The sequence below is a fragment of the Salarias fasciatus genome, chromosome 22 (assembly GCF_902148845.1).
Source record: "Salarias fasciatus chromosome 22, fSalaFa1.1, whole genome shotgun sequence".
NCBI lineage: Eukaryota > Metazoa > Chordata > Actinopteri > Blenniiformes > Blenniidae > Salarias > Salarias fasciatus.
In genome coordinates this window covers 1,450,669-1,468,076 of record NC_043765.1, presented here as the reverse complement: position 1 = coordinate 1,468,076, position 17,408 = coordinate 1,450,669, and the positions used below count along the sequence as shown (strand labels likewise).

The 17,408-nt window shown below is 47.1% G+C and overlaps 1 protein-coding gene across 6 annotated transcripts in view; it reads right to left on the bottom strand.

Annotated features, from left to right (window-relative positions):
* Positions 1-3,318: 3,318 nt before the first annotated feature.
* The window catches only part of LOC115409192 (H-2 class I histocompatibility antigen, Q10 alpha chain-like), a 60,015-nt gene continuing 45,925 nt past the window's right edge, over positions 3,319-17,408 (bottom strand). The window contains exons 3-13 of one of the 6 annotated variants that reach the window (XM_030120249.1): positions 13,457-13,729; positions 13,087-13,374; positions 7,542-7,826; positions 6,991-7,143; positions 5,669-5,689; positions 5,534-5,551; positions 5,315-5,341; positions 5,065-5,194; positions 4,951-5,027; positions 4,709-4,753; positions 3,319-4,344 (exon numbers count right to left, since the gene is read on the bottom strand). In XM_030120249.1, the coding sequence (XP_029976109.1) occupies positions 4,286-4,344; positions 4,709-4,753; positions 4,951-5,027; positions 5,065-5,194; positions 5,315-5,341; positions 5,534-5,551; positions 5,669-5,689; positions 6,991-7,143; positions 7,542-7,826; positions 13,087-13,374; positions 13,457-13,729 (1,376 nt within the window). In that variant the 3' untranslated portion in view covers positions 3,319-4,285. The remainder of the gene's footprint in view (positions 4,345-4,708; positions 4,754-4,950; positions 5,028-5,064; positions 5,195-5,314; positions 5,342-5,533; positions 5,552-5,668; positions 5,690-6,990; positions 7,144-7,541; positions 7,827-13,086; positions 13,375-13,456; positions 13,730-17,408) is intronic. The other 5 variants (XM_030120245.1, XM_030120246.1, XM_030120248.1 and 2 more) reach the window with 5 other exon arrangements.

Here is a 17,408-nt window from a genome sequence, read left to right as displayed (position 1 = left end):
GCTTTTTAGCACAAATAGTAAAAACCGTGGGTGTTTATTTATGCAAATGAAGCCTGTTGTCATCAAACTGATGAGGAGTGGGCTGGGGTCCAGTCCCCTGCCTGACTGAACCAGAGCGCTGGGCCAGGCGGCGGTGAGTCGCTCTCCAGCAGCTCACAGCGGCTCCTCTGGGACCGATCTGGTTTGGGTCTCGCGAGTTCTCGATGCCCTACGTAGGTCCTACGTATCAGTGACGCCGGGCCACATCTGGGCGGGGCGGCTCAGAAGTCTTAAAGGGGATGTATCATGCAAAATTCACTTTTTGTATGTTTTAACCTTGTTATATAGTTATGTTCTCACCTAAAACACCCCAAAGTGTTTTTTTTTCCTTCGTGCCTGTGTGTTTGAGCTTTCCTGGTGTTTGTGCTGCTCAGAGAGGCAGCCCCTCCCACCGTGAAAACGCTCTGTTTTCCCTCATTCACGTCACACGGTGAAGATGGCTCCCCTGAGCCCCCCCCCCCTGCAGGCCCTCGGCAATCAGCGTTGCTGCTTTTTGTATCTCCGATTACGGAGATAAACTTTCACCATCGTCTGAAAGCAACAATCAAGCAAGAGCAAGAGTCTGGAGGGTCTGGAGGGTCTGGAGGGTCTGAAGGGTCTGGAGGGTCTGGAGGGTCTGGAGGGTCTGAAGGGTCTGGAGGGTCTGGAGGGTCTGGAGGGTCTGAAGGGTCTGAAGGGTCTGGAGGGTCTGAAGGGTCTGGAGGGTCTGAAGGGTCTGGAGGGTCTGGAGGGTCTGGAGGGTCTGGAGGGTCTGGAGGGTCTGGAGGGTCTGGAGGGTCTGAAGGGTCTGGAGGGTCTGGAGGGTCTGGAGGGTCTGAAGGGTCTGGAGGGTCTGGAGGGTCTGGAGGGTCTGGAGGGTCTGCGCTTGGTGAGTTTCTCACAGGAAAAGACGTTTTTGCGTCTGGAGAAGCGAGAGCTAAAGAGCTAAAGCTAGCTAGCGTATTTGTTTTGAAGCTCTGATTGGTTGAAGTAGCTGTCAGTCAAAGTCCACAGGGGGAGAGGCGGGACTTCAGTGAAACGGAGCGTTTTCTCTTCGGGGTTTCAGAATTAGCCCCAGAAAATCTTTTATTTCACACAAAATTACTTTTTCTTAGCGCCAAAAATAAACTATGACCATGTTAATGCCATTTCTAGGGTTTGGACGAGCTAAAAAAGCAGGACACAGGTCCTTTAAAGGTCTGCCTCTGGCTTTCTCATGTTGAATGCACCTACAGACTTCGGTGTGTGAAGCTCAATGGAGGACGAACATGAACAAAACAGAGACTAAACCGTTTTATTGTTTTTTTTAATTATGAAAAATTCAAACACTGCTCATCCCACAAATGCATGATGCTCAATTCAACCAGAGGCTTCATCAAAAGTGGCTATGTTAAAGAAAACAGATCAACTTCACAAGTGATTTCAAGAAATATGAGAAAATTCATCCTTTATCAGACTCAAGCAGTCAAAGAGTAACAGAGCGGCTAAGCTAGTAAGGTAACAGCTGACTAACATGAGTGGCTAAGGTAACAGGTGACTCAGCTAGCTAGCTCTCCAGTGGACAGTGCTCTAGTTCAGTTGAAAAGAGATGAAAACGCTGCGCGTTCCCGTCAGGAAGACGCTGAACGAGAGACCAGCTGGCAGAAAGAAAACTGACCAAAGTCAAGCTGCAAAAACATTTTGGCAACTTGATAAAAACACAGTGGAGGTGGGGAACTGCTGACCTCAACTGGGGATATTGTTGGACGGTGGAAGGAATACTTCGAGGACCTCCTCAATCCCGTCGCCACGTCTTCCGTGGAGGAAGCAGAGGCTGAGGTCTCAGAGGTGGACTCGTCCATCACCCAAGCTGAAGTCACTGAGGTGGTTGGCAAGCTCCTCGGTGGCAAGGCACCGGGGGTGGACGAGATTCGGCCTGAGTACCTTAAGTCTCTGGATGTGCAGGGACTGTCTTGGTTGACACGTCTCTGCAACATCGCGTGGCTGTCGGGGACAGTGCCTCTGGATTGGCAGACCGGGGTGGTGGTCCCCCTGTTTAAAAAGGGGGACCGGAGGGTGTGCTCCAACTATAGGGGGATTACACTCCTCAGCCTCCCCGGGAAAGTCTATTCCAGGGTACTGGAGAGGAGGATCCGACCGATAGTCGAACCTCGGATCCAGGAGGAACAATGCGGTTTTCGTCCTGGCCGTGGAACAGTGGACCAGCTCTATACCCTCCATAGGGTGCTCGAGGGTTCGTGGGAGTTTGCCCAACCAGTCCACATGTGTTTTGTGGATTTGGAGAAGGCATTCGACCGTGTCCCTCGTGGTGTCTTGTGGGGGGTGCTCCGGGAATACGGAGTCCGGGGCCCCTTGTTAAGGGCCGTCCGGTCTTTGTATGACCGGAGTAGGAGTCTGGTCCGCATTGCCGGCAGTAAGTCGGACCTGTTCCCGGTGCATGTTGGACTCCGGCAGGGCTGCCCTTTGTCACCGGTTCTGTTCATAATCTTCATGGACAGAATTTCTAGGTGCAGCCAGGGGCCGGAGGGGTTCCGGTTCGGGAACCACAGGATTTCATCTCTGCTTTTTGCAGATGATGTTGTCCTGTTGGCTTCATCGAACCCGGACCTACAGCATGCACTGGGGCGGTTCGCAGCCGAGTGTGAAGCGGCAGGGATGAGGATTAGCACCTCCAAATCCGAGGCCATGGTCCTCGACCGGAGGAAGGTGGCTTGCTCCCTCCAGGTTGGTGGAGAGACCCTAGCCCAAGTGGAGGAGTTCAAGTATCTTGGGGTCTTGTTCACGAGTGGGGGACGGATGGAGCGTGAGATTGACAGGCGGATCGGTGCAGCGGCTGCAGTGATGCGGTCGTTGTATCGGTCCGTCGTGGTGAAGAAGGAGCTGAGCCGAAAGGCGAAGCTCTCGATTTACCGGTCAATCTACGTTCCCACCCTCACCTATGGTCATGAGCTTTGGGTCATGACCGAAAGGACAAGATCCCGGATACAAGCGGCCGAAATGAGCTTCCTCCGTAGGGTGGCTGGGCGCTCCCTTAGAGATAGGGTGAGGAGCTCAGTCACCAGGGAGGAGCTCGGAGTAGAGCCGCTACTCCTCCACATCGAGAGGAACCAGCTGAGGTGGCTCGGACATCTGTTTAGGATGCCTCCTGGACGCCTCCCTAGGGAGGTGTTCCGGGCATGTCCCACTGGGAGGAGACCCCGGGGAAGACCCAGGACACGCTGGAGAGACTATGTCTCTCGGCTGGCCTGGGAACGCCTCGGGATCCTCCCAGAGGAGCTGGAGGAAGTGTCTGGCTACAGGGAAGTCTGGGCATCCCTGCTGAGACTGCTGCCCCCGCGACCCGGCCCCGGATAAGCGGTAGAAAATGGATGGATGGATGGATAAAAACACAAACACCTTCTGCTATCGGAAAACACATCAAACAGCTCCAGACCAGGTGGTTTCAGAGTCCAGATCAGGGTTTAGAGAGTCCAGACCAGGTCGTTTTAACCACAGGTCAGCAGAGCTGAGAAGACGGGGCTGGTCTGACTGACAGGTGGAGGACAGGGTGGCCATACGTCGGGATTTAGGCCGGACAGTCCAGATTTTAAACGCCTTGTCTGGTGCAGCCTCAAGCTGGACACTCATTTGTCCTCCTTTTTAGAGTTGCACCTGAATGCAACACACCCTATCGTCCAATGGTGTAAGACTTTTGGTTAAAAAAAAAAGAAACACGGTTAAAATGATTGGCTAACAGCTGTGTCACTCAATTCTCTGGTTTCTCATTGGTTGAAAAAATGTAAACAAGCCGCCTCTGTTCCGTGTGCTGGCTGCAGCATCTCCAACGTCAACATGGCGAAAAGACGTCATTCAACTCAGAGCGGTGAAAAGAGCAGCATTCATCAGCAAGAGCAGCTAAGGTGATTTACATGCGTGCTGCACTTTGTCGATGTTGTCATTTGCGAGCACACAGAAGCACCAATGAAACGGACGGGCTGCAGGTGCCTCCTCCCTCCGCTTATTTTTTCGGGAAGCAGAAGATGACAAGATATCTGCTGCAGTCAGAACTTTGTAAAGTCTGTCATGCACATTTGTTGTTTACATTAAAAAGTAACGTTCTACATATTTTTGCACTGCAGTTTGAAATGTTTTGAACAAATACAAATATTATGAAAAAAAACCACCTTCTCAAGAACATTTTTTTTCCCTACACACACGAGCTGCAGGGTCAGGGTTTCTTCTGGAGGTTCTTCGGTTCTGTCCGTGTTCCCCGCAGGCCGGCATCTCGTCACTGGGACCTCCCTGATTGGTTGTCGTTGTCTCGACTGCTGTTGCTCGAGTGATTGGCTGCAGAGATCAACGGATCGTCACTCGTTCTCACAGACGGTTCTTTAGTTTCTCAAATGGAACCGTAAAACCAAAAGATCAGACACAACAGAAATCTGGAATTCAAGGCACTTCTAGAACCTGTCACAGATCTGGAACATGGAGGAGGTCTGGAACATGTCAGATCTAGAACAAGTCAGCGTTCTAGAGCATGACAGGGTTCTAGAAGATGATCGAGTCCGTAACAGGACAGATCTAGAGCATGACAGGGTTCTAGAAGATGATCGAGTTACAGAACAGGACAGATCTGGAACATGACAGGGTTCTACAACATGTCATCTTAAGGTTCTGGGTATTTGAAGAACTGTGAAGGTCTCATACTCACAGGTGACACCAGAGTCTGATCCACCTCCCACAGAACCTTGAGAACCTGTGAGGAACAAAGCAAACAACGGTTGGAACCACTGGACACATCGGTCTGATTCTCCATCTCAGCTTCCCCCTCGGTGAGAACTTCCAGCGTGGAACCGACTTCAGCTGCTGGAGGATCTACAGAGAACCGACTGAGAGGAGGAAGATGCTCCGACGGAGCCTGAACGGTGTTCCTGTTGTCATGGAAACACTCACCAGTCATCAGAGGGACGGACACAGTGGCTCCATTGGTACCTACACACACACACACACACACACACACACACACACACACACACACACACACACACACACACACACACACACACACACACACACACACACACACACACACACACATTAGGACCTGCTTGTTCAGTGACACTGTATCTCATGTTGTGACTGAGTGGAGGGAAACACTGACCGTTGGGGACCTCAGTCTTCGGTACACCAGCTGAAACTGAGACACACACACACACACACACACACACACACACACACACACACACATCAGAGAGCTGCACCACAACAACCTGCTCGTCTCGACTGTTTTCTGTCCAGAGAGAAAAAACTAACTTACCATTCATGAGAGGCTGACCCACGCTTCCTGAAAACACACACACACACACACACACACACACACACACACACACACACACACACACACACACACTGAAACTCTACACAGGGCCGTTTCTCACTCACCACATGCACCTTCCTTTGTTTGACCATGCTAACGTCAGTTAGCATTAGCGTTAGCATGGTTTCATTTGGACTGATCTCCAGAGGAGGAACTTACCCGGAGGGATCCTCGCAGCTGTGAACAGACACAAAACAAACGGTTTCATCCGGGGTCAGAGGTCGTCTCATCATCATCAGGACATCACAGGAACACGAGCAGAGCAGCGACGGTCGATAGAACTCATCATCTTACCTGAGTCGGTTCCTTCATCTCCTGTAAACACAGAGAACCGAGACAGATTTTACTAGGGATGTGCGAGTACCGATACCAGGTATCGGTATCGGGCCGATACTGGCCTTATTTCAAGGTATCGGGTACTCGTGAAGGCTACCGATACCAGCCGCCGATACTCACGGCAAGAAAACCCCACGCGTAGTAAGCCCTCCTCACCAGCAGTTGGCGGTAGTGCAACCGAATGGGATGCAAGCTGCCGACAAACATGAAGGAGGAAGAAGCTCCTCTCCAGGAGGGGGCGCTGACAGGCGCAGGGCGACACTGCAGCGGGTTGATTCTCCATGAGTCTCATCCAGAGCAGAGACAACAGGATGAATCCAGAACGGCTGCTCGTCTCACCAGAACTCCGCCGGTGTGGAAATTCTGTTATATCAGTGAAAACGAGCCGAGCTGCAATGCTAAAATTGCTAAAGGAGGTGCGCGATGTTGTTCATTTACCACTAGTAATTTGTTTAAACACCTCAGGGTGAAGCTTGTGGACGAGAGTCTGACGCTGTTGAGCTGGAAAAAAGAAAACTCCAGCAGCAACTCGACGGCAAACTCTGCAGAAGACCGAGAAACTGAAGAGCAGAGATCCGAGAGCAGCACAGAGAACACCAGCAACTCTTTAAACTCAGGGGTTTTCTATCTTTGACTTTAGTTCATAAAAAAATCATTAGAATTAGTACATTTAAAAACCTTAGTTTATGTAAAGTGTAAAACTCAGAGAAATTGTTTTATCTTGCACTTAATTTCATTTAAATAAGTGCAAATTCAGTTGCTTGTTTTATTTTTCAGACTATTATTTTGGACTTAAACATAGTGGCTGGGCTGCCTTTTTATTGGAAATAAAATTCATTTTCAAAAATAATCTCATTGCATTATTTTAAATTTTATGTGTATAAAGTATCGGTATGCAAGTATCGGTATCGGTGAGTACTGAAGATGAAGTACTCGTACTTGGTATCGGTCTGAAAAAAAGTGGTATCGCACATCCCTAGATTTTACCCATCATGACGTCTTAAAAGCCACCAGCCATCTAACCTTTGACCCCGTGGAGGCAGGAAAGCTGCTTCAGGTCAATGATTGACTTTTGATTCCTTTTAGACGTTTATTTTAAACTTTGATCCAGTTTATGAGTTTATGCCGTGTTCAATCTTTTAAATGAAAAGCTAGCATTAGCACACGTTAGCCGCTGATGATGCTACATTCAAACTCAGTTCCTTTGTCTCAGCCTGGTAGCATTAGCAAGACTTGGCTAGAGATAGCATGCTACGCTAGCACACCGTGCCCCTCTTTACCTCCGCATGGTGGAGTTAGAATTCCTTTCTTGCAAAGAACCCCCAGAAGAACAGCGATGAGCCCAGCCCCGACCACGATCCCGACCACGGTCCCGACCATCACCCCGGTGGAGGAATCATCAGGCGTTTCATTCGACTCGTCAATCGTGCGATCTGGAACACAGAACATCCTCATGAATTCTCTCCTGAGAACTCCAAAACCAAAACACATTCCCAGTTCTTCATCTCGTCTACGAGCTAGCTGTTGATTCGCCTCAGAAAAGTCCAATAATCTCCAAAATACAGTAAACTGGAGAAGGGATCATTAAATAAACTCCTTTCAGAGCACGAGGGGGCGTGTCTTCACTCCACAGCCAATAGAAATGTGTGACCTTCTTAGCCCCGCCCGCTACGATAGGAACGACAGCGTTAGCTGTTGTGCTATCAGCGAGCAGTCTCGAGGCGTTCAAAGACGACTAGGAATTTTAGAAGTTTGTGAAATTTTCATCTACTAACGTCAGCAGGTTTTGAATTCACTTCCTGTTTCTGGGACTCAGACTAATGGCTCCTACCCCAAGACTCCTCGATGTAGAAACCCAATGCTTCATGGAAGACTCGACAGGTGTAATTAGACGGGTCGGACTTTAGAATCTCCACCCAGTCCCTCCTCTGGAAGGTCTCGTCTTCGTTGGGACGGACGCCGGTGGTCTCCAAGCCGTCGGCCGGTTCCAGGACGCGTCCGTTCCTCCTGATCTGCAGGACGATGTCTTTGGAATAGAACCCGGTGGCCATGCACCTCAGAACCAAGATCTCCGGCTTCCTGGACGGGGTGGCGTAGATGAACACATCGGGAGGGTCTGAGGAGGGAAACGTTTCAGAAAGACGCAATTTGACCATCAATGACTCGGGAAACTGGATCCCTCATGTTTCAGTCACTGTATGAGTTTGTTTTTCTACTGCAGGAAATAAAGCTTCACTGAGTTCTTCAGGGAAAAGAGAAGAACAGTCACTTTGGGACATTTACAATCAAAGATTACTCTATTACTCTGAACGGTCCACACACTCCACAAAGGAAATGTTACTATAGTTGGCTGTAAAGTGTAGTAATTCTTTTTAATTACTCAAAATCTACAAGTTTTTTTTTCAACTTAAGTTGGTTGTGTTGGTTGAAAGCAAAAATATGCAATGTTAGGTTTACTTGGCTGTATTAGTTACCCCGACTCAAATCTGTCATGTAAAAATCATGCAAAACCAAAAAGCAACTCAGTAGACATGTTTGTCCCTTAAAGGACACCACACGTCTCCTCTAATCTCGTTCACAATCAGGGAAGTTTATATTACCTCCCCAACTATTGGTTTTTATTGAATTTTTATTTTGAATTTATTTTGAAATTTAATTTTTAATTTATTTTGAATAACTTATTTGGAAAATATTTTATTCAGCCTGTATCATACAGGAATTTAAAATTGTAATGGATCTTTATTTTAAAACTTTACAAGGTTTGAAAAACAAAAAAGCTACAAAAACCTTTGAAAACTTTAAGTCCTGAATCTGTCTTTATTGTGTGAATGCTGGAGGCAGTCACGCTGCCGTTTCCTCTTCTTCTTATCGTGTTGTGTACCCCTCTGTTCGCTAAGTTTCACTTGTTTTTATTTTCACTTGTTTTTTCAAAACGAATGTTGTACGGTGTGCTCGACGCGGTTCGCACATGCGCAGGAGGGATCAGGTTGGGTCATGAAAACTTCGCAGGTGCTCACAGGGAAACGTCACCACTGTGAATCCTCAGAGTCAGTGAGTCACGTCATGATGAAATGTCCAGTGTACACAGAACAGAGGACAATACTGTTTATAAATCTGGAAAAGTTGGGATTAAGAACATTTTCACTTGCAACAATACTGGGTGCAATAGTGCAAAATTATGGAAGTAAATTTGTTTCTTTATTTTTCAATCGAAAAAAAAGTTGCTCCAATCGCAAAACAGGTTTTCAATCAGAAAAAACTTCACTTCAATCAAAAAAACGTTTTCAATCAAAGAAAAAACTTGTTCAAACCCAAAAAAGAATTGGATGCCCCAAAAAACTGCATATAAACACGTTTTTTCTTTGATAGAATTTTTTTTGGTTGAAAATACATTTTTTGTTGCTGGATCCAGAGATAATTAGCATATTTACCTAAAGCTCTACTCATTTGTAAATTTTAAGTTGTATGTTGACCTTCTTTTGTACTTGGTGCTTTTGTTTTTGTCTTGTTGGGTCTTGTCCCTAGGTATGTGCGGAGTTCAGATGAATAACCGCCATCCCGCTCATCCCAGAGGTTATGTCGCAGCTGGACCACTACTCTGACAAGCTGGCTCGAGTGCTGCAAAGAAAGGAGGAGCAGCAGGACGCAAAATCAAAACCATTATGGCTGTTATTGACCAGGTTTGTGTAATTACCTGAATAATAATGGATAAGTCGGTTGCTGTGGATGCTTTGCATGATAAATTTGTCCCCAACCCCACTTATACACAATTCACGTAACACTAGTGGCCAACTGTTGCCTTTCACTCTTGTGTGCTCTGCCCTCATTGCTAATTGGCAAGAGCTAGCTAACTGATTTTATGAATGTCTGTATGAAATCTGCATAAAGACTGCCAGGCCAACTGATATCTGTGTCAGGGATTACTCTCTGGAAAGTTTTCTTCTTTCTTCATCTTCTAAATGCCAGGGACTTGTTTATACAATATATTTCCTGTTGTGTTTTTCAGAATGACTCCACTGAAACAAGGAGAGCCTGCTGCCTCAAAGCACTCGCTTTGTATCTCAATGAAGACCCTGAGAAGCTAGTGAAGGAATACACAGTAAGTGTTGTCTAGGTCTGACTTTCAGTAGTTACCTCCGCCAAGGAGGTGATGGAATCACGTTGGTTTGTCGGTTGGTTTGTTAGCAAGATCCCAGAAAAAGTTCTGGACGGATTGCAATGAAACTTAGTGGAAAGGTGGGTCTTGGGCTAACTTAGAACTGATTAAATTTTGGTGATGATCCGGATCACTGTCTGGATCCAGGAATTTCTTAAAGGATTCTTTATCATTGAGAGATAGGGAGTCTTTCACATGGTTGGGCAGGCCCGCCGACAGGGGGGACGAACGCCTGGTTCACAGGACGCGCCGCTTCCGACGCGGAAGTGGAAGCGCCGCGCACCGACTGTCAGATCGGCGCCCCTGTTAACCGATCTGACGGTTCGTACAGGAGGCGTAGCGGCTGGCGGCGTGGACCGCGGCGCTCCGCTCCTCTCTATTTTCTCCGCGAGCCGCGCCGTGGACCGCCAGCTGTAAAGCTGGACAGAGCAGATCGCACCACACAGGAAGTCGGGAACGGAAAATATGAGAGAATCCGGTCCATTTTCAATTTAACATGAAGTAAAATAACATAAATTATGTTGCTTTTCAGTTTTCTTTTTGAGATACACACACACACACACACACACACACACACACACACACACACACACACACACACACACACACACACACACAGAGGGAGAGAGGGCGACAGGGCGACAGAGAGAGGCGCCGCACGCCGCGGCGCTCCGCTCCGATCACACCCCCGATCACAATGTGGTTTTATTACATGCGGTGTTCTTATTGCTGTTGGTGACTGATTTGAGCGGTGGCGGAGCTCTGCCTCTCTGAGGGACAAGTTCTAGTTGAATATTCGACAACTGATTCGCAGCGGTCTGATTCAACTGCGGACATCTGCTGCTGCTGCTGCTATGAAAATCCTTAGTTGAAAACATCCCTAGTCCTATCAGTTGTTTTAAAGTGATATTTTCATTCCTCATTGAATGGTTATGCTGTCATCAGTGTTTTGATTTGTTTTATTCAGTTTTTCAATTATTAAAGTCAGTATTAAAGTGGTGCCAGTTTCATGTGAATTATGTGCTTTTAGTGGAAGAGTTTTTATTAAATGTTGTCCTTTTTTGTCTGTTTTTAAGAGTGAGAGCCCTTTTGACACCCAGACAGATCTGGATCAGACAGCCATCGGCATCGATGTGATACATCATCCGGGTGCAGCGTTGATGATCTTCCAGAAGATGTGGGCATCACAGCTGAAGGTGTGCAGCTGCTGTCCGGACTCAAAGATGTCGCCGCTGCTTGTGCCTTACTGTTCGGTATCATCTACGACCTCAACCTGAAACATCCACCTGCCCTCAGGTACATGTTTGAATTTCTTCAAAAGATCCTGATGGAACTGGATACACACAGGCTTTCAGCCAAAATCCAGGTTCTCAAAAACCAACTGCTGGAATGAACGCATGCCGCTCTAACAGTTCTGTGACCTGGAGACTATTCAGTGTGCTGAAATGTTTTTTGTTGCTGGACGACGTGAACAGCAGTTTTGACTGTTAATATTTTTTTGTCATTTTTTTCACAGTTAATGTGCCTGAGAGGGAGAAGTTCTAAATGACTTTAAAGCAGTGATCAAATGTTCCGTCATAATTATGTTGGTTTGGCTCATGGTCTGTTCATGTTGTCATGATATTTCAGTGATTATGTCAAATTTCTAATGGCACTTTGTTAAAATCGAACATGTAATCTTCATACGTGTGCCTCTTACAAGCAGTTTTAAGCTGTTTTTATATAACACACTGCTTTGAGTGGTAAAAAGTTGTTTGGAGAAAATGTTAGTTTTGTGACCTCGAGGCAATAAAGTGTTCTGGAGTTTTTTTTTGTTATTTTACTACTTCAACTGCAATTTTGACTTGATATATTTTTGTACTTTACTGTCAATGTGCCTGAAAGGGAGAAGTTCTAAATGACTCTCAAGTAGTGGTTTCCAACTGTTATCCATGGGCCAAATGCTCAGTAGTGATATTGTTGGTTTGGCTCACAGACTGTTTATGCTATGATATTTCAGAGTTTGTCAAATTTTTAATGGCACTTCGTTAAAATCCAACATGTAATCTTCATATTTGTGCAAGTTACAAGCAATTTTCTGCTGTTTTTATACAACACACTGCTTGGAGTGGTTAATAAAGTGCTGCTTGGAGAAAATGTTAGTTTTGTGTTAGCTGCTACTCAACACAGTTGTGTGCAACCACTTGAAGCAGCATTTTTAAGTAAATACAATAGGGGTGGGACGAGACACAAATTCCACGAGACGAGATGTCTCACGAGATTGAATCCACGAGATCGAGACGAGACGAGACCGGGGGGGGCGGGGTGGGGGGGTTGGTGCTGAGCTGTGGGGAGCGGCGCGGTACTCAGATGCAGCGTCGGAGCACGGGGTGTCGGGTCGGGGCGCCCCTTGTCCGGCCACAGCGCCCTCCCCTGTACACTGCACCCTAGGCGGCCGCCTGCAGGCTCTCTCTGCATGTTGTTAGAAAGAGAGTGTGAGCCGGCAAGACGTGGCAAAATGTTCGTTGATGCGATGCACCGTTTTTTCAATAAAAGAGAAGAACTGAACGATCGTTTCCGCACATTTTCTTTACGTCGTATCAATTAAACTGTATGACAAGTAGTTTGTGGACTCAAAAGACCAAGATTCCTTGCAGATAGAACATGCGCAGAACAGTATTTCATGTCCTTTTCGACCGGGTTTTTAAATATGAATATGAGCATATTCAGGGTTTTGCACGTGTTTATATGGCTGTGTGCCGTGTAATGTATCATTCCGTCAATATTCCAGTTAATAAAGAGTTTTTGCTTTTATATAAACGCACTCAATCTCGCCACATTCAATCTCGCGAGATCTCGCGGCATTTCGATCCTGTGAGATCTCATGACACGAGATCTCGTCCCATCCCTAAAAAACAACATTGTTTTTTTTTTTGAGTGTACCATCTGCTGAAGGTCTACTGCAGCTTGTATCGTCTCTACCTGGACTTTCTCTCTGAACTATATGAAACATCGTGATGGGGATCACACTGTGAGGTCGTTTCCGACACACACCTGTCAGGCAGGTACAACTAAGACCCTGTGATCAATACACACCAGTGGTGAGGTCTGGTTTGGACTCTGGAGGTCTTTGGCGTCACTGTAGCAGATTCTTATGGTAAACCTGTCGGGTTATTAAATAAGTGTCTTTGCGGTACGTTCCCTGCCTGGCTGAAGAACAGATGACCTGGACGTCACTTACTGGCGTCTCTCAGCTGTTTCTCTCCGTACGCAGAGAACTTGGACAGCCAGTCCATGCACTCCCTCTCCAGGTAGTTCTTGGTGTACTCTAGCACTCGCACGTTGTCCCTCTGCCTCTTGAAGGGCTCGGCCGCCGAGACAGCGGCCACCCACACCTGGTGCTCGTTGTCGTAGGACAGGAAGTCGTCCCCGTCGTAGTTGTACATGTCCATGCCGCGGACGAACTTCAGCGAGCCGTCGTCCTGGTGTTTGCCTTCGCAGCCTTGTAACCACTGCAGGACGTGGACGTCTGAGGGAAGACGGCAAGCAAGTGAGCGTAGGTTTGGTCTCTCGTTTTGAGGACAGCGAGACGGAGACGAGATGGAGCTTACCGTCGTCACTCTGGTTCATTCTCTTCATCAGGTCGTCGATTCTGTCCTTGAACCACTGCTGCTTGTCCTTCATGGACTGCGTCCCCTTCTTCCAGTAGTCTTCCGGGAGCCTGTCCTTCATCCAGTCCTGCCTGGGGACCTTCTCCTGGTTGGTGCTGTCAAAGTAGTCGATCATCCTGTGGTTCAGTCGACCCATGGCCGTGAACTCGTGGATGCCCGGCAGGTCCACCGGTTTGGACAGAGCCGTGTAGATGTAGGTCAGCTTCTGAGTATCTGGAAACCACACAGTCGTTTCTGTTAAGGTGCGTTCCCACCGGACGCGTTGCAAGCGTCACGGGCGTTGCTTTTACATTCAAAGTCTATGGTAGACGAGCTTCAACGGACCTAACGCGCGTCAGGCGCTTTTTGAGCTGCGCTTTCCGCGCGTCACACGTGTTCACGCGTTGCAGGCGTCAATGCCTGAAGTTGGGAAAATTGAACTTTGGAAGCGTCAACGCCGAGCGTCATGCAATCACAGACGAGCACTCTAAACGCTGGAGAGATGCGCGGATGGCTCATTTTTCCATCCGCCCGCTATCCGCCCAAATGAACGATTTTTTTTTTAATCAATTTTCAAAACCGAACCCGCCTGGCATCCGCAGAATAGTGTTTAGGTGTATTGAAGGTGCTTTTTTTTTTTTATTTGAGTGCTTAAACCGCAACCCGCCCGATTGTAATTAAAATCTTAATTTTTCGACACGTCATCCGCCCGATCCACGGATATCCGCGGGCGCAACCGCAATCCGCGCATCTCTAGAGCGCTGATGCGGGCCAGAAGGTCATCAAACCGGCCCGGGAGAGGTGGAAGTACCGCTGAAAGCGAACCTCATCCTCATGCAGCTCCTGGAGCAAATCGTGAAATTCGCCAAATTGCGAACGCCGCTGCAGGATGGAATGAACCCAAAAAGATCGCATAGGTGCCTGACGACGCCGTTTTACGGCTTTCTTATAAATAAAGCCAAACCAGTGTCTCGATGGGATCCGCTATTGTCAACATGAAGACAGGACACAGAAGCTCCTCCCACTCCCGCCAGTGAGCTGCCGCGCATCGCGCGCGTTGCAAGCGTCTTGTGTAATTTGAACACGCGTCGAATTCCACACTTTACACGCGTCAACTTTGAGGCGTCAGTGACGCCCGTGACGCTTGCAACGCGTCCGGTGTGAACGCAGTATTAGACGCCTGAAGCCTCGTCCAGACGACAGGACTGAAGGGTCAGAGGTCATCAACCTGCAGGGTTGGGGAGTAACGGATTGCATGTAACGGCGTTACGTTATCAGGATACAAAAAAATTGTAACTGTAATCCGTTACAGTACACGCAAAAAATATGTAATCTCGTTACAGGTACTTCTGATAAAAACACGGATTACTGAGCAGGATTACTCTTGAAAATCAGACGGAATATAGCAGCAACAACACACATCCGCGCCGCATGCAGACATTGTGACACTTTACAGCACCTTACAGCCCTTTACGGCACAAACCGGCACATTGTAGATCTATAAACAACAGACACCATAGATATATAAATGACAGACGCCGCATCCACCGCTGTCTTGGAGCAGCCTCCCGCTCCACTGATATGTTTAACCGTGAATAAACAACCCACAATGCCCTGGATTTTACCCCCTGCTGCTGGAGTCATGGCTGCTCCAGAGAGAGAAACTCATTCTCTGGATGGAAACGGAGACATTTAGTATTTCAGTCAGATGAGACCAGAACTTCTCTGTACTGTAAACTCTGCCTCCAGCTGTGAAAATGCTCTCAACATCCAGGAACTCATCAAACCTGAAGAAACATCTACAGTATGAAACACACCTGAACTCACAGTGAAGTTAAAGTGTTCTTAGCCTGCTAACCTGTCAGTAACCTGCTAACCTGTCAGTGACCTGTCAGTAACCTGCTAATCTGTCAGTAACCTGCTAACCTGTCAGTAACCTGCTAACCTGTCAGTAACCTGCTAGCCTGTCAGTAAGTTATCATTAACCTGCTAACCTGTCAGTAACCTGCTAACCAGCCTCACCAGGCTGAACTCAGAAGAATCTGATGGAGGCAGTAATCTCTTCAGCCTGGATGGAGGATTTACTGGAGACTGCATGTTTCCTTCTGTCACTGAGGAATGAATCAACTCTGAACTCTTGAAAAAATACTTTGCATGGCCGACCTGAAGACAAACCTGCTCCTCCTGCAGCAGTGCAGCTACACAGCAGACTGAGTAATAGAAATGTGTGTTAACACTGTCAATGGTCCTGGTTCTGCTGCTGGACTGTAGAACTACTAGAGGAACACAGTCTGGACTGATGGAGCTGATCCTGAGTCAGAAAGAAAGGAAGTCAGATTCTCAGTAGGTTTAGAGGTCAAAGGTCATGTTGTTGGTATTAATTGGGGCTGAACACAGAGTTCAGCAGAGCTCAGAACACTCAGAGCATTTATTAGTGTGTAGAGTTGTCAACACACTGTGAGGATGACACAGTGTATTTGTCTTTATCTTTTATGTTTGTTGGTGAAGTAATCTAAAAGTAACTAAAAGTAATCTGGTACGTTACTTTTTAATTGAAGTAATTAGAGTAACTTACTGATTACATTTTTGACAAGTAACTTGTAATTGTACTGGATTACAATTTAAAAGTAACCCTCCCAACCCTGTCAACGCGTCACACTGCGCCGCACTAAAACCATCCTGAGATCTATGTTTTACACCAGAAGCAGTTTCTGCACCAACAATTCAGTCATTAGACGATAAAACAGAAACTGTTCTGGAAAACTGGAAGGTTCCAGAGGAAATATTACTTTTTACCAACAGTAATCTGTGTGTGTGTGTGTGTGTGTGTGTGTGTGTGTGTGTGTGTGTGTGTGTGTGTGTGTGTGTGTGAGAGAGAACGGAATGGCCCATTCATTCCTTCATTCTCTGAATTCAAATAAAAAGAAATCCTCTATATTCACTGTGAGCCGAGATCAGCGATGACAGAGTCAGCAGGTGTGTCTGTTGCCGTGGAGACCAGCTGCCTTCAGCAGGTGTGTCTGTTGCCGTGGAGACCAGCTGCCTTCAGCAGGTGTGTCTGTTGCCGTGGAGACCAGCTTCTCTCAGCAGCCATGACAGTGAATCAGCAGTTTTTTTCCATCCAGTTTGAATGGATGAAGAACTGGCGTTTCTCCAGAACAGAGAGGTGAAATGGATCTTTTTTTCTTTTTGACTGTGGGAGTCAGAAGCCTTTCATGGATTTATCCTGAAGTTCTCATGTCCGTGGGATTGTATTGTAACCTGTCATTTATTTGACTGAGCCGCCAGGCCTCTAGGGGGCAGCATTGTTTCAGCTGTGGTGTTCTGACAGGAAGTTCTGATATTAGCAGCAGAAAGCTAATCCTTCCCCTCAGACTGCCGCTTGTTTCAAGCCCTTTGAGTGGCAAAATAAGTAAGTAAATATGTTATTGATGTTAGAATCTGTATTGGAATGTTGCAGTCTGTGTGCAGTGTCTCTGACTTACGTTCTGTTTTTATATTTGTGTTATCCTGGTGGATTTGGGACTTTGGGGCTTCCTAAGAGTGAGTTGTGTTAATGTTGATGCAACTTTATAACTGTACCAGTCTGATTAATGTGTTTCTGTTTTTGTTTGTACATTTCAGTTTCACACTTTTTTGTATTAAATCCGTCCATCACAACAACCGGCATGTTCCTTGGAGGATGCAATGCAAAGGAGAGTTTAGCTGGCTGTGAAGCCCAGTATAGGACCGGAGTCACACTGGGTGTAACAGTACAGGGATCATCCATAAAGCCACAGCCAGTTTGGAAAGATGTGTGGATTCAGGCGAGAAAACCTCTCAATGCATTGGAGCAGATGGGAGAAAATTCTGCACTCTCCTCAAACAAATGTATCTGCAGAGAGAACCGTTTGAGGTAAAGTTAAAATGAAAG